Raw genomic sequence first — 23720 nt, 5'->3', positions numbered from 1 at the left:
CGGCGACCGACTCGCCAGGGTCCGCCCCGCCGCGGCGGCCCGGGCCCGGCCGCTCCTCCCCCGATGATGTCACGTCCCTGGCCGCCCCTCGGCCGGCCGCGCCGCCCCGCCCCCGCCTCCCCCGGCCCCCAGTCCCCTGGGCCCGCCTGCTCCCGCCATCCCTCCTCCCGCCCGCGCTCCCTCCCTTCGGCTCCCGCTCCCCAGGGAGCGGCGGCGGCGGCGGCGGCGGCGGGATGGCCCGGGCCCGCGGCCAGGCCCCGGGGAGCGGCGGGCGGCGGCGGCCGCGGCGGGGCAGCGCGGGAACCGGGCCGCGGGGGGAGTCGGCGGGGCTGCTACTGCTGCTGCTCCAGGTGCTGCCGCCCGGGGCTGCGGCAGGGCCGGGGCGCCGGGGCACGCGGGGCGCCGGCGGTGTCTGCTGGCCCAGCGCTGCCCCTGCCTTTCCCCGGGACGCGCGGCTGCTGCTGTTCCTGCCGCCGCCGCCGCCGCCGCCGCCGCCGAGCTCCGAGTCCGCAGCATCCTCCTCCCGGATGGTAATCAGCGTCCCGCGCCGGCGCCGCGGGCGGGCGGGCGAGCGGGGGGTGGGGGCGGCGAGGGGAAAGGGCGGGCAGCCCCGCGCCCCCGCCTCGCCTGAGGCAGTTCCCGGGGCCTCGGGCCCCCCCACCCCCTCCGACGACCGCGGCCCTAGGCAGCCGCCAGAGCGCGCTTCTGCGCGGACCGGCTGCCGGCTCCGCTCCCCGCCCTCCCCGCCCCGCGCGCAGTCCGCCCGCTGGCGCTCAGGCCGCGGGGAAATCCCTCCATCTCCCCGCCCCGCGCCCGGGGAGGGGAGGGGACAGCGCTCGCGGACCCGCTTTCTCCGAGGGAGCGCCCAGGAGGCTGGCGCGCACTGAGTGGCCGGGACGGGCGCTGCTTGCGCTCCTGCAGTCGCCGGGTGCCGTTAGGCGCGCGGAGCTAGGACGCCCGGCAGCCTCGGCGGGATCGGATCCCCGGCGGTGAGGGCGCCCACTGACTCTGCGCGCCCTTATGTTCCCTGCTCAGGACGCTCTGCCCCGCGGCGGGCTAAACCTGAAGGAGGAGCCGCTGCTGCCCGCGGGCCTGGGCTCGGTGCGCTCCTGGATGCAGGGCGCGGGCATCCTGGACGCCAGCACCGCGGCGCAGAGGTAAGCGTTCGGACGCGACTTGGCGCGCTCCGGTTGGACGGCTCCGTGCCGCCTTCGCTCAGCTAACTGCTGGGGCGAGGGGTTGGACGGAGCCCTAACTCTGCACTGTCCCAGCAAGCTCTTGCGCCCACCCTGCCGTGAGCGCCTGTGCTTCTTCCAGAGGATGGGGGGAGGGGGCAGCCGGGGCGGGGCTTCTGCCTCCACTCCTGGATGTCCCGACTCTGATTTCTGACTATCGCTCGCGTGCCCAGCGGTCCGTGGCTCAAGAGGAGGAATTCTCCGGGCTCCCCGCAGTCCCCCAGCCACTAGTCGTCAAGGAATTGCTGGCCCTTCCTTCTCAGGCAGCTTAAGTGCCCCTCCTTGTCCAGTTCCACGGATCTCTGCCAAGAAAGGCACAAAACCCAGCCACCTTACTGCTTTCTCTAATCCCTCAGAGTTGGAGGATGGGGGTGTGTGGGAGCCGGCGAAGCGGCTGCAGGCTGAAGAGTGGGGAAGAGATGAGGTGGGCTTGAAGGAATGATCGGGACTGAGGATGGGGCAGGTTCGCCAGCTGTTTTTCTGGTGGGTCCGGCCCAAGGCAAGGGGTTCCTAGGAACCCAGCGCCCACGCCCATCTCCTCTGACTCCTCCGCAGGAGTCTGCGCAGGAGCCTGGGTGGGGGATGGACTCCTGGATTTAGAAAGGAAGTATAAAGGTTTATGGACCTGCCCCCTCACCCAACACCTGGGCTCCGGGCTTTTGTATCCCCAGTTGTGAACAAGGGGAGGGGAAGTTGGACATCCTACTTGAAGATCTCAGTGGCTGGGACTAAGGAAGTGGTGCCTCTGCAGACACCTGCGGCACATGGGAGCTGAACTTTCCAGAGGTCTGAGCAACTGCTTGTCCAGCCGCTGGAAAGGATGCTGCTGGAAGGTTTCAGGGCAGACCAGATCTGAACGCCAGCCACACATTCACATCCCCAGTCCTGTTCAGGGGATACCACCTCACCACCAACCCCAACCTAACCTCTTAACAGACACACACTTTGTTTCATGTTCAAACTGAATGGTGTTCCTGCACTCCTGTCCGTTCATGACTGTCCAGAGGGAGCACTGGGGCTTCTCTCCCAAGCTCACCTCTTCAGGAAGAGAAAAGATCTTGTCTTTGAATCAATTTCCATACTTTCGCTCATGATATAACTATATTCCAAGGAAAAAACTGAAAATAGAAAACAAAAACCTCACCTCTCTAATACAACAAACTGTCAATATTATAATGTATTTCCTTCCCATTGACATCTTTTTTGCTTGTGTTATACACACAGTTCTGTATCCTGCTTGTTTTTCTGTTGGTTCTGGTTTTTCATTTAACTTGTGGTGGTTTAGTCACTAAGTCATGTCCAACACTTGTGACCCCATGGACTGTTAGCCTGCCAGGCTCTTCTGTCCATGGGATTCTCCTGGCAAGAATACTGGAGTGGGTTGCCATTTCCTTCTCCAGGGAATCTTCCTGACCCAGGAATTGAACCCAGGTCTCATCTGCATTGCAGGCAGATTCTTTACCAACTGAGCTATGAGGAAAGCGCTCATTTAATTTGAGGTGGTCAGTTTCTTTGTCTTTTTCTCCATCACTGGCTGTGTGGTGAGAGCTCCTTGTAGGAATAGATGGAGGGTTCCATTAGGGCCTCGGGGTTTATGGTTCCTATTTGTCTCTGACCTTCCCCTCTGACCCTGCCAGCAGGTTTAATGAGGAGGAAGCCCTTGTATCCTGTGCAGGTTCAGGAAGTGTGGAGATGAGACTCCTCCCACAAGATGGAGCATTAGCAGTGTTGTGTGCACATAGGGAAGATGTCTTGAGTAAGGGGAATGTGTCCAGTCTGAGTCCTCAGGGCCACATCCCCAGGACTAAGAATGCCCACCTTCCCATCCCCAATTTGAAGAGAGGCATTTCTTCAGTCCTGACTGCTTATCTCTAAGTCCAGAGACTTCTTTGTCTCAGAACACAGATTGGGAGTCCCCACACCTTTGGTTGCCTCTGGGCACCAAGGGGAGCAGGTGAGGGGGATACTCCTTTCTTACTCTTCCTGAGGTGACATCATCTCACCAGTTGGCTCTTGATCCTTCATCAGTCCTCTGTTCATGTCTTTTCATCCTAAAACCACAATGACAGGAATTCCTTTCCCTGACCTGACCTTCTTCCACCTCCACAGGCTCCACTCCCTCTGTCTCAGAAGAACTTGCCCTGGATCATTCCCTGCAAGGCTGCCTGAGGTCTGACAGCTGTCTTTGATGTGTTCTATGCCTTCACTCCATAGCCGCCTGTTTGTCAGGGCTTCTGGATGGTCCCTCCATATCCTATTCCTAATCGCAGTGCCCACGGCCAGCTCTTAACCATGACCCATACTCAACACAAAGACGTGCCCTCCAAGACTTTCCTCCCTGGCTTGAAGTTAACCTACCCCAGTGTAACACTTCAGCCTGCTAGTCCACGGCCCCAGCCTCTCACCACACCCCCCAAAGCATCTGCCACAAAGGGGGCCAAAGAACTTTTCTCTGATCGTGTCCCTCCCCAGTTAAAAACTTCAGTGACCGCCCCCCGCCTCCCCAATGCCTCCCAGACATTCAGCATTCAGGGCATGTCACAGTCTGATCCCAAGCTTCCTCTCAGCCTCTGTGTGACACTCGGCATTCAACAATGTCTCCTGAAACAGTTCCTTTGCTCCCAGGACCCATTCACACACTGGATAAAATTTTACAACCTCTGGGACCCTCCCCCTAGCACCTTTTCTCTCTGTGCCCTCTCACTCAGCCAAGGGGAGTAGTTCTAAGTACTGTCTAAGGATGCTTGTCACAGGCCAGAGTCAGCTGTGCCCTGCTGTCCTGGACTTCCTTGCCCAGCCAGCCTACACCTTCCTTTAGGGCCTGGATGGTGGTCCTGGGCACCAGGATGGAGCAGTTAGGGGGGTAATGAGTATCTGCTGAAGGAAGCAGGAGTGTGTGTTATAAGGTTACCAAGTCTGTTTTGGTTAGACTCCCCTGTTCACATTGGTGGTCCACCTGATCGCAGGAACCAGGCACTGGAACAGCTACTGCTGCCCAGCTTTGCAGCATCAAAGTTTTTCAGAAGGAGGAGAAGGCCCAGAGCCTGCTAAGATCAGTGAGGGAAGATCTGCCAACAGGAAGGAAAGTTCTGGGTGAAAGAGAGGTACCCTGGAGGTAATAGGGAAGGCTGGAGCCTTGGGCTGGCAGGGTCTTCCCAGTGGGGAACTCTGCCCAAGAATCCCTGGCCGTTGCCATGACCCTCCCTCCCCTGGTCCAACAGGACTTTATCTCAGAGACTCATACGCCAGCCCTAGCCCACCTTCTCTGGACTCCTCTGCAGACCCACAAGCTCTTGCTGGGGTGCTCAGCACAGAAGCAATTCAGTTCTCTCCTGATGTGACTCCCAGCCTGGGTAGACTCCTGGAGGACCAAGGCTAGCCCTCCCCCGTGAGCTGGTCCCTGAACACTAGCAGCGCCCTGAAAGGGAAGCCAGCTGGGGCTGCCTTTCCTGTAAGTAGCTGCAGGCTAGCCTCCCTGCTAGGAAATGCTTTTGTTTGCTTTAATAATTAATAGCCATTCCTCAGCCTGGGACCTGGCAGGCAGGCCTGTGGGTGGGTGGCGAGGGGGTGGGCAGAGAGAAGCAGGGTGGACTGTCTTTAGGTAGAAGCGAGAGCAAGAGGAAGCATGGGAGAGCTAGCTAGTGAGTTTTGTTCCCAACCCTCCTACCCCAATCCAGGGGCCTTGGGGCTGAGAGAATTTCCTGGGGCAGGTAAGCAGAGGCCCTCTGGGATAGTGGGAGTAGGGGATATGAAGCAGCCCCAAAGCATCTCCACTTGGCCCTTCTAGACACAGGTCCTGGGCAGCTGCCTCTAGGCACCAGGTCCTCCTCCTGCCTGTACTGTCCTAGGCTCTGGGCAGAGCTAGGCCAATAGATCTTGGCTGAGACCAGAAATGCCAGGCCCAGCCTGATGATTATCAGCAGTCCCAGGGACCCAAGGGATGCCTGCAGGGAGAGCTGGGGCCTGTGGAATGCTTGGAGGAAGAGAAGCTGCAGAGGAGAGGAAAGGGAGACTTATGTAATCATGCTAAGATGGGGGAAAGAAGAGCTGGATATAGCAGAGACCTTAGGGAAGCTGAGACAAAGGATGAGATGCAGAAGATAGACAGTTTTACTCCTTCCACCTCTTGGGTGGAGGGGGATTAAAAAGGAGCCTCCCCTCCCTGCTAAGGACCTCAGGACTTCTCTCCATCACCCAGCATCCCAGATTCCAAGATGGATCAGGCCCAAGCCAAGGCACTGCTCAGAACTTTGGGCTGCCAAGGCAGCCAAGAGTTAGGATTTGGTAGAGAATGGGTAGGTGGGGAGATGGAAGGCCTGAGGGTGCCTCTCGGGGAGGGCCAAAGCTTCATTCTCAGCCACTGTCTGTGGGATTTGGGATGTTTGTTTTAAAATGCTCCTGCTAATAAAAAGCTGGCTTAAAACTCAACATTCAAAAACCAAAGATCATGGCATCTGGTCCCATCACTTAATGGTAAATAGATGGGGAAACAATGGAAACAGTGACAGACTTTATTTTCTTGGGCTCCAAAATCACTGCAGATGGTTATTGCAACTGTGAAATTAAGAGACCCCTGGTCCTTGGAAGAAAAGCTGTGACCAACCTAGACAGCATATTAAAAAGCAGACATTACTTTGCCAACAAAGGTCCATCTAGTCAAAACTATGGTTTTTCCAATAGTCAGGTACAGATGTGAGAGTTGGACTACAAAGAAAGCTGAGTGTGGAAGAATTGCTGCTTTTGAACTGTGGTGTTGGAGAAGACTCTTGAGAGTCCCTTGGACTGCAAGGAGATCAAAACAGTCAATCCTAAACAAAATCAACTCTGAATATTCATTGGAAGGACTGGTGCTGAAGCTGAAACTACAATAATTTGGCCACCTGATGTGAAGAACTGACTCATTAGAAAAGACCCTGATGCTGGGAAAGATTGAGGGCAGGAGGAGTTGACAGAGGATGAAATGGTTGGATGGCATCACTGACTCAATGGACATGAGTTTGAGCAAGTTCCAGGAGTTAGTGATGGACAGGGAGGCCTGGCTTGTTGCAGTTCATGGGGTCACAAAGAGTTGGACATGACTGAGCAACTGAAGTGAATAATTAGCATGTAATCAAGGCTGTAAAGGCATGTGAACTGCCTTCTGAGTTGAGAGCAGAGACTGACTGTGAAGGAAGTAGCATCTGTCCTAGACAGCTTTGGCAAGGTCCAGCTGGTATGAGAAGGGCCCTGGGGCATCCTGTTCTGCCTCGAAAAGGAGCGTCTCGAGGGACCCCAAGCGTAGCAGCCAGACGACTCTGCAGCCCCCAGGTTTGCAGCCCCCCGTACTCCGAAACACGGGTTACCTGAGTGACTCAGGCTGGAAAGATCAGGTTGCTCTTGGTGTCACCTTTAACCTGGATTCCCAAGGAAGTACTAAGGAAGCCCACACACGCCCATGCTTGGATGTCCTCCAGCCAAAAAATAGCTCTGTTACCCGAACTTTTCTGTCACAGCCTCCTTTAATTTGGGGGCTACTTCAGAACAGAAGATAGGAAGGGGATGAGTTGGCCCTGGTGGATATATGAAAATGAGCCCTTTCTCCTCCCATATCCCAGCTCTTTAGTACAGGAGCAAAGAACTCACCACCTCAGCACATTCCGGGGTTGATAGGAAAGTGTTTTGAACATTTGGTTGAAAACAATCTTTTTAAGAAAGCAAGTGAAAGTCACTCGGTCGTGTTCAACTCTTTGTGACCCCATGGACTATACAGTCCATGGAATTCTCTAGGCCAGAATATAGGAGTGGGTAGCCTTTCCCTTCTCCAGGGTATCTTTCCAACCCAGGGACTGAACCCAGGTCTCCTGCACTGCAGGCGGCTTCTTTACCAGCTGAGCCACAAGGGAAGCCCTTAAGAAAGCAAGGAGATGTGTAAATCATTTTGGAATCCTACAAAAGTGGTTCATGTGGCTGTTTTCGTCACTCAGCTGCATTTATCCAGAAAAGGCGCACATATAGCATGCTTTGTACACTAATCATGCTAAGTGAATGAGATGTTTCTGAATTATAGGCTCCAGCAGCACACAGACCAGGTGAGGCATCTGCCAGGCTGCACTCAGGTGGAGCTCTGCTGGCTTCCGTCACACCGCAGGCCCCTGGGTGGCTGGGAGTTGCTACCCCACCCATGTCCCCTGAGGACCCTTAGGAAAGGGTCTGCTTCCTCCACCAGCATTTGCCTCCTAAGACTTTCTTAGACCACCAGAGTCTGCTCTGCCCACCTGCACACCAGGCCAATCCCACTGAGAAATGACACCCCAGAGGCCCTCAGCCGGTGGCTGATGGCATTGGTGGATAAAGACCTCAACTTCGATGCCCAGCCCTCTGACGGGATAGCTGAAGCACAAGTTCTAGGCTTGTTTCCAGGGCTCCCTGGGGGCTGAGCTGCAGCTGCCCACAGTGGTACCTCCCGGGTGATGCACCCAATAGGACTGCCTTTCCTCTGGTCACTCCCCACCCCCACCAGGGTTTCCGCAAAAAGTATTTGCATTGGAGTCCTTGTCTCAGGTTCTGCTTCTGGAAAGTGAAAGTGAAGTTGCTCAGTCGTGTCCGACTCTTTGCAACCCCATGGACGGTAACCTACCAGGCTCTGTGGTCCATGGGATTTTCCAGGCAAGAATACTGGAGTGGGCTGCCATTTCCTTCTCCAGGGGATCTTCCCAACCCAGGGATTGAACCCGGGTCTCCTGCATTGTAGACAGACGCTTCACCATCTGAGCCACTAGGGAAGCCCACATAAAACACTTGCCTCTCCAGACCTCCCAGGCTCTCCTGCCTCACTTCTTTCTTCTAGAGAACCAATTCCTATCAACAGACACCCTTGCAGTTTCTCCCCACACTCCAATGAGGGCCTTGGGCAGTCCCACTTTGGAGACCACAGAATCAGAGACCTTGGCCTTCATTCACATCCCTGCCTCTAAGCCAGTGTAGGAGCACATGTCTGCTGCCAGGGTGCCCCAGCAGGCCTCTCAGGCCTCTCCATGGCCTGGGTCTATCATCTGAGTTATTTGAGCATATTTCTTTCTTTCCGTTCTTTAATCTTGGTTTGTTTCCTCGTTACAAAAGCATCAGCTCCTCCCAAGGGGAGAAGAACAACAGTCTTCCCCTCCCTCCGTCTTCCTTTGGGGCTTGCAGCTCTGCTCAAGGATGCTGATTGGTCATCTGCTGCATGGGCAGGGAGGCAGTGCAGCTGCCTGGGGGAGCCAGGAGAAGGAAGGCACAGTCCAGACTGACCTGCATCCTGCACTTAGCCGCTGTGCTAGTCCTCATGTCATTTTCTGTGTTCATAGGAAATGTGAGGATATTTCTGTTTGTTTGTTTGTTTGTTTTTTAAGGCATGACACATAGGCTTCCTTCCTTTTTTAAAAAAATTTTGTTTGTTTGTTTGTTTGTTTTTGCCTGCTCTATATCTTTGTTGCTGCTCATGGGCTTTCTCTATTTGCAACAAGCAGGGACTCCTCTCTCGTTGCAGTGCTCAGGCTTCTCAATGTGATGGCTTCTCTCGTTGCGGAGCACAGACTCTAGAGTGTGCGGACTTCCATAGTTGCAGCACGTGGGCTCAGTAGTGGTGACAGGCTAAGTTGCTCCGTGGCATGTGGGGTCTTCCTGGACCAAGGGTTGAACCCATGTTCCCTGCATTGACAGACAGATGCTTTACCACTGGAACACCGGGAATGTCCCACAAGGATTTCTTTAAACCAAAGCCCTTTCTATTTCACCTTGGTCTTCTCACTTGTCCTGCAAGGGTATGAACAGAGTAAACTGGAGACAGTTGCAGACCAGGAGCAGTCCTGGGCGTGCAAGCAGGCGTCTTGCCCGTTCTGCCGTCCTCTCTTGGTCTGCTGGGTCAGTCTGTTACTCATATTTTTCTGCTGTCATTCTTGATAGTGATCCCTGTCCCAGAACTGTAAGCTATCCACCTTGTCCCATTGCTTTGCCTGGATGTGTGTGACTATGTGTGTGCCTTAGTGCCTCCACTAATTGAGGTGGAGCATGCAGGGTGATGCTGGGCTACCTCAAGGGAAGTGGGATTGAGCCTGATCCCACAGTGGGGTGGGTCGGTGCAGCCCCTCGATGGATACTGGTTCACAGATCCCAGGCAGGGGTACCTGCTACCTTCCCTCTTGGGAAGTGTCCCCTGCAACCTCTCTCCCTGGGAATCCCCTCCTGCTGAGAGGGCAGGCCCTGTGAAGGAAGCTTGGCCTGGGGCTTAGGGCAGACTTCCCAGCTCTGGTCCTTAGGAGCCTGGCAGGAGCCAGCAGGCAGCCAGGACCCAGGACTGACTGGGAAGTGCAGGAGTAGCTGTGTAGATAAGGGTATGTTGTGTAGACATGGGATTGTGTTCTTGCTCAGCCTCCATCCCTGCTCTTGTAAGGCCTCTTTCTTTCTCTACCCACTCTCCCTACTGTCTGAGAGCCTTCCAGCACCTTTTCTGGGCCAGATGATGGAATAAAGGGTAGAGTGATCTGGGATGGCTTCACAGTCCACCCCCTTCTGGCCTTATGTCCCCCTAGGTGGTCCTGGAACCTCTCTTGAAGCTGGTCCTGGGTGGGAGAGGGGGCAGAGGAAGGAGTCAGGGTTACTTCCACCTTTAGTATATTCATTAACAGTAATCAGGGACCTGCTGCGATCGAAGTTCTTCAGCCTTCTCTGCCTCCTGGCAAGTGGAAAGCAGGATAGTCAAGGCCTGGACGTGAAAGGACAGTAAGCCTGAGGCAGAGGAGAAGGGAGGGACACTGAAGGAGGGAGGAGAATGATACTGAAGGAGGGAGGAGAATGATCCTGGAGGAAGGAACATGTAGAAATAACTTTTGGTGGGAAAGAGAAGGTATTGGTGGCCCCCTCCTCATCTTGATCAGCCTCTCACTTCAGTACACTGGGCCTTCCCTGCCTTCAGAATCTTCTAAGCCCTGCCTGACTTCAGAGCCTTCTGGTGGCCTTTAGTCATGTTTCCCAAACATGGGAAAGTCTGGACCACTGGGGCTCCCAAGCAGGCTTTCAGGAGGAGGAACAATTTTCGTTCTATTGGTTATGTATTTACTGTAATCTATATAAGTAAAAATACAACAAGCTTCTCAAGCCCATGACATTTCAGATATTATAGCTTTGCATGAAGCCAAGTAATAATAAGTTGATTTATAATTATATGAAGAAAAATATTAAGCATTGTTGAGTATGGCAGAGGTCATCACAGTGGCATGTCCAGGATGGACTCTGGTCTAAATGGCTGTCAAAGCAGTTCCACCATCCTCACCTCTGCATCCCTGCAGTGGCCTCTCACTTTCAACACCCTGGGCACTCCCTGCCTGCATCATCTTCTAAGCCCTGCCTGATTTCAGAACCTCTTGGAGGCCTTTAGTCATGTTTCCCAAACCACATGCCTCCACCAAAATGCTCCGTAGTCAAGTAAGCATGGTATGTGGGTAATCTATTGCCACATTAAAAAAAAAAATTATTCCCAAACTCAGTGACGTAAAACAACATTCATTATCTCACACAATTTCTTAAAGTGAGAAACCAGGGAGCAGTGTAGCTGGGTAGTTCTGTCTCAGGGTTTCTTATGAGGCTTCAGTCATCTGAAGGCTTGCCTAGGGCTGGTGGATCTCACCCAGCTGATCAGTTAGTTCCGGCTGTTGGCAGGAGGGTTCAGTTCTTCTCCATGTGGACCTTCCGCAGGACTGCTTGAGTATCCTCACAACACGACAGCCAGCTTTGCCTAAGTCACTGATTGTTTAGGGCAGGAACCATGTATTTTGTATGACCTAACCTTGGAAATCATCTGCTATCACTTGTGCCAGATTCTATTGGCCATAGAGACCAATCCTGACAGTGTGAAGGAGGGACTGTGCAAGGACCTGAGCTCCAGGAGGCAGGGGTCATGGGAACCACCCTGGAGGCTGGTTGCCACACATGGAGAGCACTGGCCCAAGCGAGTCAAAGAGAGTCCCTTCCTGGAGGGTGCCCCAAGGACGGCCCCACCCCGACACACACACTCATGAGTATTGCATGAAGCCACATCTCCCAGCAGTTGTGGCTATAGCACTGCTTTGTTGAACGAAGATCTGGAGCCATGAGAGAGCTAAAGAAAACATTTTGGAAGACCTTGACCCAGAGAAGAAAGTCTAAACTCCATGGCCTGGTTTTTGTGTGCCTACATAGTCTGGCACTTCCAATACAAACCTTTTCTTTCCTCGCTTCCCACTTTGAAACCTGTGGTCCAGTGGCACTCACACCTACAGCCATTTCTTATGCTATTAGTTCTGCCCTTTTGCCTCCTGCCCTGGTCGAGCTCCTATTCATTCCTCAAAGACCAGAGGGAAAGCAACTGTCTCTGTGAAGTCTTCTGTTCATCTCACACAGAATTCAATTTTTCTTCCTTTACTTTTATTGTTTTTTTATGTAGGAACATCTCTTAGGGGGTACTCACCACTCTGTCTCCTGTTAAGTAAGCTCTCTGTATCTGTCTTCTCTCCCCTTCCAGGTGTTTCGGTCTGGCCCCACATGGTGCCATGTGGCCAGAGCTTAATACGTCACTGGGGCTCAGGAAATATTTGGTAAATAGGGCCTTGGTTCTCCTACTTGTGTCTAACCATGGCTTTGTTTCTGGGGCTGGTTTCTGATGAGCCAGGAGAAAGCAAGACCAGACCACAAGATGCTTCTGCCCAAGGGAGCCAGTGATACCCTTCTTAAGTGTGGAGGCAGGTCCCCCTACACCTGAGGAGGACTCTTCCACCTTCAGCCGTAGCCCAGAGTCCAGGCTGGGCAGTCTAGTGCCCTGAGCCAGTTCAGTGCCTCTGAGTATCTGACAGGCTTCATCATCTCCCAGGCAATGCCATAGGCTCATGCACACAGCTGTGAACTGGGGTACAGTGAGATATTCATTCCCAAACTACCCAGCTGCCCCTTGAGGCCCTGAAGGGCAGTCACAGGAGCCTCAGGTCAGTAAGATGTGTTTCTCAGGTCAGTAACATGTGTTCATTTGGTTTTAGGGACCAGCTTCCAAAATGTAGGGCCCAGAGAAAAGTCTAGGAAGGAGTCTGCCAGGGATAGCCCCCAATGTGCCACTTATCCCCGCGGGAGCAGGTTCGGTGATCTCAATAGTGGGAGGCCTCTGTCTGAAACTGAGATGGCCCTGGCAAGGGTGGCATGGGCCCGTCCAGTTAACTCTTGACTGTCGGAGCCGAGTCCTGGTCAGAGGTGATAGGAGTCTTTCCAAAGGGCACTCACTTCCGGTGGTTTCCAGCAGCTTTCCTCCCCACAGTGGTGTGGGCCTGGCACGAGCGCACTTTGAGAAGCAGCCCCCTTCCAACCTCAGGAAATCCAACTTCTTCCACTTCGTGCTGGCCATGTATGACCGGCAGGGGCAGCCGGTGGAGGTGGAGCGCACAGCCTTCATCGACTTTGTGGAGAAGGACCGAGTGAGAGGCTTGCGGGCTCACCGGGAAGGAAGAGGGTGGGGAGGTGCGGGTGGGGGGTTTTCAGGGAACCCCTTCCCACTGGAACAGATGACGGATAGGCCGTGGAGGAGTGGAGAAGCGGGTGGTGAACGGATGGGAGAGGAGAGGGAGGAAGGTTGGGTGGGGAGTGGAGGGGGAGGGGAGTGACTGGAGGATCCCTGGGAGCACTGAGCATCCTCCCTATCTTGTCCCTGCAGGAGCCTGGGGCTGAAAAGACAAACAACGGAATCCATTACCGCCTCCGGCTGGTATATAACAACGGTGAGTAAAGCCCACCACCCATGGGGTACCACAGCACCATGTGACACATAGTGGCCCTCCGTCAGGGTGGAGGGGGCCTGGCTCCAGCTAGGAAGGGTGTGGAGCATGCTTAGTCATCAGAAGCCACAGGAGCTCCCTAAATAACAAACCTCTCCGCCTTCCCACCCTCAGGTCTTCGGACAGAACAGGATCTCTACGTGCGTCTCATTGACTCCATGTCCAAGCAGGTGAGCCAGCCACCATCTCCCCTGAGATCGGAACAAGCCTCCTTGTCCCTGCTTCCACATCCCCCGTGCACTTCATCCTCACCAATCTAACTCCCCACAGTCCACAGGAGGAGGATGTGTGGCTTTTGTCCTCTAGACAAGAAAAAGACATTTTCACAAAGACTTTGCTCTTGGGTCCTGTTATCTAGAAATTCAGCCTAGATGGAGATTCAGGTGTGTTTATTGAAGAAGAGGAGAGAAGATCTCAGGAGGGGACCAGGGAGAAGCAAGACAGAGCAGAGGATGCTCAGCAAGAATGTGATGTCAGCTGGAGTCTAGCTTCAGCCTGATCCTCAGGCTAGAGGAAGAATGGCACCAAGTTATTGCCCCTTGAGGCAAGGAGGCCAAGATTCTGTCCCCTGTATTGGTCAGTTACTGGCTGGGGACCACTCCCAAGGGAAGTGTGTAACCTTCCAGACATTTTCAGGGGAAGCAGCTCCTATCTGCTGAGAGCAGTTCTCAAGAGAAAGCCCTTAGCAGCTAACACAGGGATGGGTGCCTTGGTCCAGCACTGGGTGGGGCCCCAGAGCTTCCAACACTGGCCCTCAGCACCTTGCTGATTTGAAAAGAGGAAAGGAGGAGGCTTGGGGCAAGTCAGAGGAGCGCTGGGCAACTGAAATCTGAGTCAGCCCTCATGGACTCTGCAGCCTTAGGCTTTTCAGAACTCTGTGTGCTGGTAAGGAACAGGGCTGAGTCTCAGATGTGAAAATCAGTGGCCTGAACTAGAGGTGGAGGCTTGGGCTTTCCCACACAGACAGGCTTCCAGCAGCCTCCACCCAATCCCAGGGTAGAGGAAGAAGTGGTGCGTTTCTAGGATGCCTGTGGTCACTATGGTCTGGGAGGCAGACTGGGAAGTGGCAAAGTGGGATTGTATGGCCAACAAGCGTGGAAGAGGTTGGAGACTGTCCACAGAGAGAGAGACCCACAAATGAGGGATGGCTGGTAGGCCCAGACGTTTTAAGTTGGAAGCCAAATGTGCATTTGGGAAGCTTACTCCTTGCTTCAAGGCCAAAGAAAGGCTGGAGACTGGTTGAGGGGTTGGGGGCTGATCCAACGGTCCCAGAGGAAGCCGCTGACCTGGCCTGCGGAGATGACAGGGATGGGGAGCGCAGCCGAGGAGCTGGCGGGAGAGCCTGGGGGGACGATGCTTGTGAGAACCGTGGAGTCTGGAGTATATGCCTGGTCTTGGTCAGGGTGATCGGTGGACATCCCTGCCCCAGGGCAGAATTGGCTCCAGAAAGTGCTGCCTGTGGACAGAATCTGTAGACCTCACCCCATTCTTGCCCATTCTGATGGTGGTCCCGGTTTGGGAAGCTAGGTTCCCAGCTCCTGCTTTGCACTCCTGGGCCCCCAGAGAGAGTTGGAGGGCATACTCTTCTCTGGGAGGAGGGCCCACCTGCCCCTCACCTGGCCTCGAGAGGAGCCTCCTTCCCCCCAAGCTCGTGCACTTCTTCCCCAGGCCATCATCTACGAAGGGCAGGACAAGAACCCCGAAATGTGCCGTGTGCTGCTCACCCATGAGATCATGTGCAGGTGAGAAGGGCTGGGGCGCTGGCCCAACCCCCTCCCCACTGATCCCCAGGGAAGCCTGGTAGGGGGAGGTGATGAAGGAAGAGTGAGGTCCCTGGGCACAGTGCTGGCTGAGGAGAGGGTCCTTGAGGCCCCATTAGCCTGGCCTGTTTATGTGGCTTCTCCGACTGTTTGTGCAAGAAAGGCCTCCTGCTGCTACTGGGAAGCTTAACTAATAAAGCTCTGGAGAGGGCTCGCTGGGAGGTGGGGGCAGGGCCTGGGCCTCCTGGATTAGCTCCAGAGCTGAAAGAGAAAACTTTTCTGCCTCTTATGTGACCTTCAGGGAAACCCCTGGTCAGGCAGGATGGGGAAGGTGGAACACAGCTCTTGGTTCCCCTTCCCCATTACCCCAGAGCTTGGCATTTCTAGGCAAGGGCTCCCCAGGAGGTGTCAGTCAGACAAGGTCATCCTAGGCAACTCCTCACACATGGAAAAGAAACTAGAGTTCAAAAATCTGGTTGGAACAGTGGCTACCCTTGGGAAGGGCAGTGACCCGGACGGGGCTTCTGGGATGCTGGTCGCATGGTATTTTTTGGTCTGGTTACATGGGTGAGCTCACTTTGTGAAAATTCATGTGATACATGCTTACAATTGGAGCTCTTTTCTATGTGTATAAAAAGGGTACAGAGAGAGTAGATGGTCAGCATTCTACCCTTTCCTGGATCTTCCAGGAGCAGCACGCCTTTGGGACAAGGGTTTCCTGGCCAACCTTATCCCCAGGGCTGGGTTCTAGGAATGAGCCCTTCTGAGCCAGGAATTCCACACTCAGAGATAGGACATCAGCATCCTCACCCTAGAGCCACACACGCGCGCGCGCGCGCGTGCACACAAACGCACCCCACACTGTAATCTCCCTCTCCTTCTTTCCTCCTTCCCTCCCTCCTCACCTTTCCTTCAGCCGATGCTGTGACCGGAAGAGCTGCGGCAACCGGAATGAGACGCCCTCAGACCCCGTCATCATTGACAGGTACAGGCCAGGGGAGGAGGGCCTGGCAGCTTGTAAGGTCAGGGCAGGCTGGAATCAGCCCCAGAGCACAGTGGCTCCCAGCACCCTTTGGTGGCTCTGAGCAAGAGAAACGGTCCCCTGAGTGAAGCCCCTGGTGGCAGACTTTCTGAGGCTGGACTTAGGGGTTGTGCTTCCTGAGGGAAGAAGCCAGAGAAGACAGGGGTGGGAGGTGGTAGGGATGCCACAGCTGGAGGAGCTAACAGGGAGTGGCAGGGAAAGTGGGCTCCGGTCCTGGTGCCTCCTCTAACTTCTCTGTTCATTTCCTTTGTTAGAAAAATAGGGAAATACTTGGTGAGTTTCAGTCATAGGATTGTAGAGGTGATGCATGTGAAAATGCATTTTTTCTTTCTGAATAGGAAATATATATATATAAGGTACAAAATTCAAAAGATAACACAAAAGAGTAAATAATGAAAAGTAAGTCTGCCCTACCCCTATGTATAGCATATTGTACACAATCTTTTGTATTTAATACTTACCTTTTTTATTTGTAACAATATATTAATATCCTAGAACTCATTCCATATTGGAACTAAACCCTGCCTTGTTCTCCTTTTAATGGAGAAAGCATTCACAGTGTACTAAAAATTCAAGCTTAAAAGGGTTGACAGCAAGGTCTTCCACCTCTGCCTCTGACTCATCCGTTGCCCTCCAAATAAGCAAGCATTGTCCCCAGTTTCATGAGTATCCTTCATGAGCTAGCCTGTGCAAGAAAATGCATACACAAACACTCTCCTCATTCTTTTTTTGCTACTGCAAAATATTCCATTGTATGGATGGACTGTAATTTCTTTAGTGTCTATTGCTGGACATTTTGGCTGTTTTCATTCTTCTTCAGGGATAAAATATGTTGTGAATTACTTTGTCCATGTGTCACTTAGCACATGTGCACATTTATATGAAGGATATTACTAAAAGCAGAATTTCTGGGTCAAAGGAGATGTACATTTGTACTTTTGATAGTTATTGCCAATTTGTCCTCAGTAGCCATTATACCAATTGATATTCATACAGCTATTTTGAGAATGCCTGTTGCTATAGTCTAGAGATAAAGAACCAGCGAAGGAGCCTGAGAAGCAGCTGCAGTAAAGCGGGAGGAAAATCAGGGGAGTAGAGTCCCAGAAGCCCAGCTAGAAAAATTTTACCCAAAGAAGGCTGTAGTCAACTGCATCAAATGCTGCTCATGGAGATGATAAAAAGAATAAGAATTAACCATTAGATTTAGCAATGTGGGGGACATTGGTGACCTCAACAGGAGCTATTTCGGTGGCAAAAGGGGCAGAATTCTGATAGGAGTATGTCTAAGAGAGAATGAGAGGAGACACTAGGGACAGTGACCAGAGGAGCTCTGGGCTTCCACCCTAAAGGGATCAAAGAAATAGGGTGGCGGCAGGAGCACAGTGTAAGGTTAAGAAAAAATACAGCTTGTTCAGATGCTACTGACAAAAATCCAGTAGGAAATGGAAAATTATGATGCAAGAGTTAGAAGGGAGACTCGCTGAAGCAATGTCCTCTAGACAGCAAAAGGCACGGTGTCTCCTGCATAGGTGGAGAACTGGTTTTACCTGGGAGCACAGCAGGGAAAACAGAGAATCTGGGCATGGAAGTGGATAAATGGATATATCCCACATAGGAGCTTGTGGACATCCTTTTCTGATTGCTTTGTTTTCTCAGTGAAATAGGAAACAAGGTCAACAGTTGAGGTGAGGATGGAGAGGGAGACACTAGGGCATGAAATAGTTGTCCAGGAGAGTGAGGGGACTATGGAAATATTCTGTGATTGCCAAGTGGCACTAAGGGCCCACCTGAGATATGTTCATAAATTTACTTGCTTAAAAAATTTATTCACTTTGGGCCTCACCACACAGCTTGTGGGATCTTAGTTCCCCAGCCAGCACACCGAGTCCTAACTACTGGATCACCAGGGAATTCCCTATGGTCAGGAATTTTTTTATTTGTTCATTTATATTTATTTTTGGTTGCACTGGGTCTTTGTTGCTGCATACAGTCTTTCTCTAGTTGTGGAGAGCAGGGTCTACTCTCTCGTGCACAGGCTTCTCATTGCAGTGGCTTCTCTTGTAGAACACAGGCTTTGGTAGTTGCTGCGTGCGGGCTCAGTAGCTGTGACTTGCTGGCTCTAGAGCATGCGGGCTTCAGCAGTTGTGGCACACAGGCTCAGTAGTTGCGGCGCCCAGGTTTAGTTGACCCTTGCATGTGGAATCGCCCCAGACCAGGGATTGAACCCGTGTCCCCGGCACTGGCAGCTGGATTCCTATCCACTGCACCACTAGGGAAGTCCTGTGGTCATAAATTAAGTGAGCAATTTTCCCCAGCCCTGCTGAGCCACAAGAGTGCATGTGCAGAACAGGTGAGTGGTTGCATACAGCCAGAGTTAGAAGTTTGCTACGTGAATACAATGAAAGGCGAGGGCAAGAGAGTAAAAAGTGTAAGCAAAGGGTATTTACAAAAATAGAACAAGGAATTTAAGCTCACAAAGGAGAGGAGTATGGGAGAGTGAAGAGAAAGGATGACGAGTGGAGGACGGGACCAAAGAATTATTGGAGTTAAGGTACTAGAAGGGGGTAGAGCCGGTGGTTAAGGAATGGGTTGCCTGTAGGTAGGATTATTTGGAAAGTGTGTTTATTGGTAATGTGTGGCCAGGGGAGTGTAGAGGCAAGGCCAGTGGAGGAGAGATACAAAAGGAATAGAGAGAAGAATGTATTGGAAGAGTTATGTATTTACCTTGACACTGAAATCACCAGGAATTGATTGATTTTAACAGTTCTTTATAGATCCTATAGATCCTAGATACTGATCATTCGTCATAAGTAGTTGCCTAACTATGTTTTCCAAAGCAGTGGTACCACTTTATGTTTCCCAGCAGCAGTGTATGAGAGTTTAATTCCTCTACATTCTCATCAGCACAGGAATGATCTCTCTTTTTAATGTTACCCATTCTAATAGATGTATAGTCATATCTCATTATGGTTTTAATTTGCATATCCCTAATGACTAACGATGTTGAACATCTTTCCATGTGCTTATATGCCATTCATATTTTTTTTTTGGTCAAGTATTTGGGTTATTTTTTAATTACTGAGTGGGAGTTCTTTATATACTGTGGAAAAAATTAGATAAATATTTTACAAAAAAATTCTTCCCAGACTTCCCCAGTGGTCCAGTGGTTAAGAATCCTCCTGCCCATGCAGGGAACATGAGTTCGATCCTTGGTCTGGGACGATTCCACATGCTGCAGGGCATCTCAGCCCATGCACCACAGCTACTGAGCCTGTGTGCCGCAACTAATGAAGTCGGTGCATCTGCAACAAGAAGCCACCACAGTAAGAAGCCCACATACTGCATCTAGAGAGTAGGCCCTGCTGGCCACAACCAGAGAAAGCCCATATGCAGCAATGAAAACTCAGTGCAGCCCAAGATAAGTTAATTTTAAAAAATTTCCCCATCCATAACTAGCCTTTTCATTCTCATCAGATTCTTTTTAAATTAATTAATGAATTAATTTGGGGCTGTGCTGGGCCTTTGTTACTGCCCAGGTTTTTCTCTAGTTGCAGCAAGCAGGGGTTCCTCTCTAGTGGGGGTGTGCAGGCTTCTCATTGCAGGGGCCTCTCTTGCTGCAGAGCATGGGCTCCAGGGGGTGTGGTCTTCAGTAGCTGTGGCACGTGGACTCAGTAGTTGAGGTTCTGGGGTTCTGGAGCACAGGGTCAGCAGTTGTGGCGCACTAGCTTAGTTGCTCCATGGCACGTGGGATCTTCCTGGATCAGGGGTTGAACCCATGTCTCCTGCACTGGCAGATGGATTCTTTACCGGTGAGCCACCAGGGAAGCCCTCTTAACAGTGCTTTTGAAGAACACAAGTTTTTAATTTTGATATGGTCCAAATTATACATTTTTTCCTCTGTGTATTGTGTTTTTGTTGTCATAGCTAAAAATCTTCAGCTAGATCACAGAAAAGTTCCCTCTTCTTCTATAAGTTTTGTAGCTTTGGGTTTTTTGTTTAGGTGTAGGATCCACTTTGAGTTAATTTTTGTAGATATGAGAGGTATAGAATCAAGACATTTTGTTGTTTTACTCTCTATATATATATATTCACTTGTTCCAGTACTATTTCTTTTAAACTTTGTAAAAAAAAATCAATTGTTTATTTATATGTGGGGTTATTTCTGGACTCTATTCTGTTCCATCGATTCCTTACTCTAGCTTTTATGCTAATACTATACTGTTTTGATTACTGTTACTTTATAATAATTCTTGAAATAAGGTAATATAAGTCCTCCAACTTTGTTTCTTCATTGCAACTTTTTCCTTTGCATTTCCATATGAATTTGGGCATCAACTTGTTAATTTCTACAAAAAAATCCCATTGAGCTATTGATTGGTACTACTTTGAATCTAAAAAACCAATTTGGAGAAAATGGCATCTTAACAATATTGAGTCTTCCAACCCATGAACATTTTCCTCAATCTCCCTCATCAATGTTTTATAATCTTTAGAGTACAGATCTTTCACATTGCTTGTTCAGATTTATCCCTTATTATTTGTTTATCTTGATGCTATTGTAAATGTTTTACATTTCAATTTCCAATGGTTTATTTATGGTACACATAAATATGAATTTTATGTAACTGATTCTGTAGTCTGCAGCCTAACTAAACTCGCTTATTCGTTCTAGTAGCTTTTTAAATAATCCAACAGATTATAGACAACATGTCATCTGCAAATAAAGACACTTTTATTTATTTATTTCCAATCTGGATGTCTTTTATTTATCTTTCTTGCCTGATTGTACCGCTTAGAACTTCCAGTACAGTGTTGATAGTAACCGTGGAAAAGAGGGATATTTATCTTGCTCCTGATCTTAGGTGAAAAGTACTCAGTCTTTCGCCCTTAAGTATGTTTTGTCTGTATGTGTGTGTGTATAGCTGTAGGATTTTCGTAGATGCCTTTGTCAGATTGAAGAAGTTCCCTACTATCTTTCATTATTGAGAGGTTTGTTTTTTTAATCAGAAATCAATATTAGACTTTTGTCAGGGGCTCTCTCCACATCTACTAAGATGATCTTGTTTGTTTTTTTAGTTTAATATGATGAATTACATCAGTTTTTTTCTGATGGTAAACCAACCGTACATTTACAAGATGAGCCTCACTTAGTCATGGTGTATTATCTTCTTAATATATTGCTGGATTTGATTTAATAAAATTTTCTTTAGAGTCTTCACATGTTCATGATGAATAGTTGTCTCTGATTTTCTTTTTTTTTTCTCTTTAAAAACTTTTAAAATTTTATATTGGGGTATAGCCAATTAGCAAACAATGTTGTGATAGTTTCAGGTGAATAGCAAAGGGACTCAGCCATTCATATACAAGTATCCATCCTTCCCCAAACTCCCCTCCCATCCAGGTTGCCACGTAACATTGTTCCATGTGCTATACAGTAGTTCCTTTTTGGTCATCCGTTTTGAATATACCAGTATGCACATGTCCATCCCAAACTCCCTAAGTATCCCTTCCCCTGATCCTTGCCCCACTCCTCCCAGCAACCACAAGTTTGTTCTTTAAGTCTGTGAGTCTGCTTCTGTTCTGTAAATAGACTCAATTGTAATACTTCTTTTTAGAGTCCACATATAAATGATAGCATATGATATTTCTCCTTCTCTGTCATACTTCACTCATATGACACTGTCTATGTTGCTGCAAATGGCATTATTTCTTTTCTTTTTAATAGCTGAGTAATATTCTGTTGTATATACATACCACATCTTCTTTATCCATTCCTCTGTCTATAGACATTCAGGCTGCATCCATGCCTTGGCTATTGTAAACAGTGCTTCAGTGAACACTGGGGTGCATGTATCCAATATGTATCTTGTTTTTCTCTGGATATATACCCAGGAGTGGGATTGCAGGTTCATGTGGTAGCTCTATTTTTAGTTTTTTAATGAACCCCCATACTGTTCTCCATAGTGGCTGTACCAATTTACATTCCCACCAACAGTATAGGAGGCTCCCTTCTCTCCACACCCTCCCCAGAATTTATGTTTGTGGATTTTTTGACGATAACCATTCTGGCTAGTATGAGGTGACATCTCATTGTATCAATAGTTTTGACTTGCATTTTCCTAATAATTAGTGATAGGAAACATCTTTTCATGTGCCTTTTGACCATCTGTATGTCTTCTTTGGAGAAATGTATATTTATGTCTTCTGCCTATTTTTTGCAGAGAAGGCAATGGCACTCCACTCCAGTACTCTTGCCTGGAAAATCCCATGGATGGAGGAGCCTGGTGGGCTGCAGTCCATGGGGTCACTAAGAGTCAGACACAACTGAACGACTTCACTTTCACTTTTCACTTTCATGCATTGGAGAAGGAAATGGCAACCCACTCCAGTGTTCTTGCCTGGAGAATCCCAGGGACAGGGGAGCCTGGTGGGCTGCCATCTATGGGGTCGCACAGAGTCGGACATGACTGAAGCAACTTAGCAGCATCAGCAGCAGCCCATTTTCCGAGTGGGTTGTTTGTTTTGATCTTGTTAAGCATCTTCAGCTATTTTTAAATTTTAGAGACTAATCCCTTATCTGTCACATCATTTACAAATATGTTTTCCCAAATTGTGGATTGTCTTTTCATTTTGTTTATTGTTTCCTTTTCTGTGCAAAAGCTTTTGAGTTTAAGTAGGTCCCATTTGCTTATTTTTGTTCTTATTTTCATTAAGCTGGGAGACAGTTTGAAAAACATATCACAGCAATTTATGTCAGAGACTGTTCTGCCTTCGTTTTCCTCTAGGAGTTTTATAGTATCCAGTCTCGCATTTAGGTCTTTAATCCATTTTGAGCTTATTTTTGTGTATGGAGTTAAAGAATGATCTAATTTCATTTTTTAGCATATAGCTGCCCAATTTTCCCAGCATCATTTGTTGAAGAGACTGTCTCCAAAATTGTGTAGTCTTGCCTTCTTCATCATAGATTAATTGACCATAGGTGTATGGGTTTATTTTTGGGTTTTCTATCCTGTTTCATTGATCTATTGTTCCATTTTTGTTCCAGTACCATACTGATTTGATGACTGTAACTTTTTATTAGCCTGAAGTCAGGGAGCCTGATTCCTCCAAGTCTGTTTTTCTTTATCAAAATTGCTTTGGGAATTCAGGATCTTTTGTATCTCCATACAAATTTTGAGATTTTTTGCTCTAGTCCTATGAAAAAAGCCACTGGCAATTTTCTAATTTTCTTATAACTTTCTGTCTGGTTTTGATATATCAGATATCAGATATACTGATATATCAAAACCAGACAGGTATGCTGATATATGGGGCTTCTCTGGTGGCTCAGATGGTGAAGAATCTGCCCTCAATGTGAGAGACTTGGGTTCAATCCTTGGGTTGGGAAGATCCCTGGAGAAGAAAATGGCTACGCACTCCAGTATTCTTTCCTGGAGAATTCCATGGACAGAGGAGCCCTGCAGGCTACAGTCTATGGAGTTATAAAGAATCGGACGTGACTGAGTGACTAACACTTTCACTTTTTATGCTGATATACTGGCCTATAGATTTAGTTGGGAGGTATTTCTGACTCTTCAATTTTTTGGAAAAGTTTGTATATAATTGGTATTACTTCTTCCTTAAGTGTTTGGTAGAAGTCACCAGTGAAGTCATCTGAGCCTGGACTTTGCTTTGTGGCAAGTATTTTGACTATAATTTTAATGTCTCTAACAGAATAGGCTATCTATTTTTTCTAGAATGTACTTTAGTAATTTGTATCTTTCAAGGAATTTGTCCATTTTTTAAAGTTGTTGAATTTGTTGACGTAAAATTATTTGTAGTATTCCCTATCCCATATCTTTAGAATCTGCAGTGATGTCACCATTCCCATGTCTGA

The 23720-nt window shown here is 49.7% G+C and overlaps 1 protein-coding gene across 8 annotated transcripts in view; it reads left to right on the top strand.

Annotated features, from left to right (window-relative positions):
• Positions 1 to 225: 225 nt before the first annotated feature.
• Positions 226 to 23720, top strand: part of EBF4 (EBF family member 4) — a 66194-nt gene continuing 42699 nt past the window's right edge. For 7 of the 8 annotated variants that reach the window (XR_011248204.1, XR_011248206.1, XR_011248205.1 and 4 more), the window contains exons 1-7: positions 226 to 530; positions 1036 to 1157; positions 12514 to 12685; positions 12922 to 12985; positions 13157 to 13212; positions 14711 to 14784; positions 15719 to 15787. Coding sequence is in view for 4 of the 8 variants with exons in the window: in XM_069548173.1 (XP_069404274.1) it covers positions 234 to 530; positions 1036 to 1157; positions 12514 to 12685; positions 12922 to 12985; positions 13157 to 13212; positions 14711 to 14784; positions 15719 to 15787 (854 nt within the window). In the remaining 4 variants the exon portion in view is untranslated. The remainder of the gene's footprint in view (positions 531 to 1035; positions 1158 to 12513; positions 12686 to 12921; positions 12986 to 13156; positions 13213 to 14710; positions 14785 to 15718; positions 15788 to 23720) is intronic. The other variant, XM_069548174.1, reaches the window with a different exon arrangement.

The sequence above is a fragment of the Ovis canadensis genome, chromosome 13 (genome assembly GCF_042477335.2).
Source record: "Ovis canadensis isolate MfBH-ARS-UI-01 breed Bighorn chromosome 13, ARS-UI_OviCan_v2, whole genome shotgun sequence".
NCBI classification, from domain to species: domain Eukaryota; kingdom Metazoa; phylum Chordata; class Mammalia; order Artiodactyla; family Bovidae; genus Ovis; species Ovis canadensis.
This window is presented reverse-complemented; position numbering and strand designations above follow the sequence as displayed.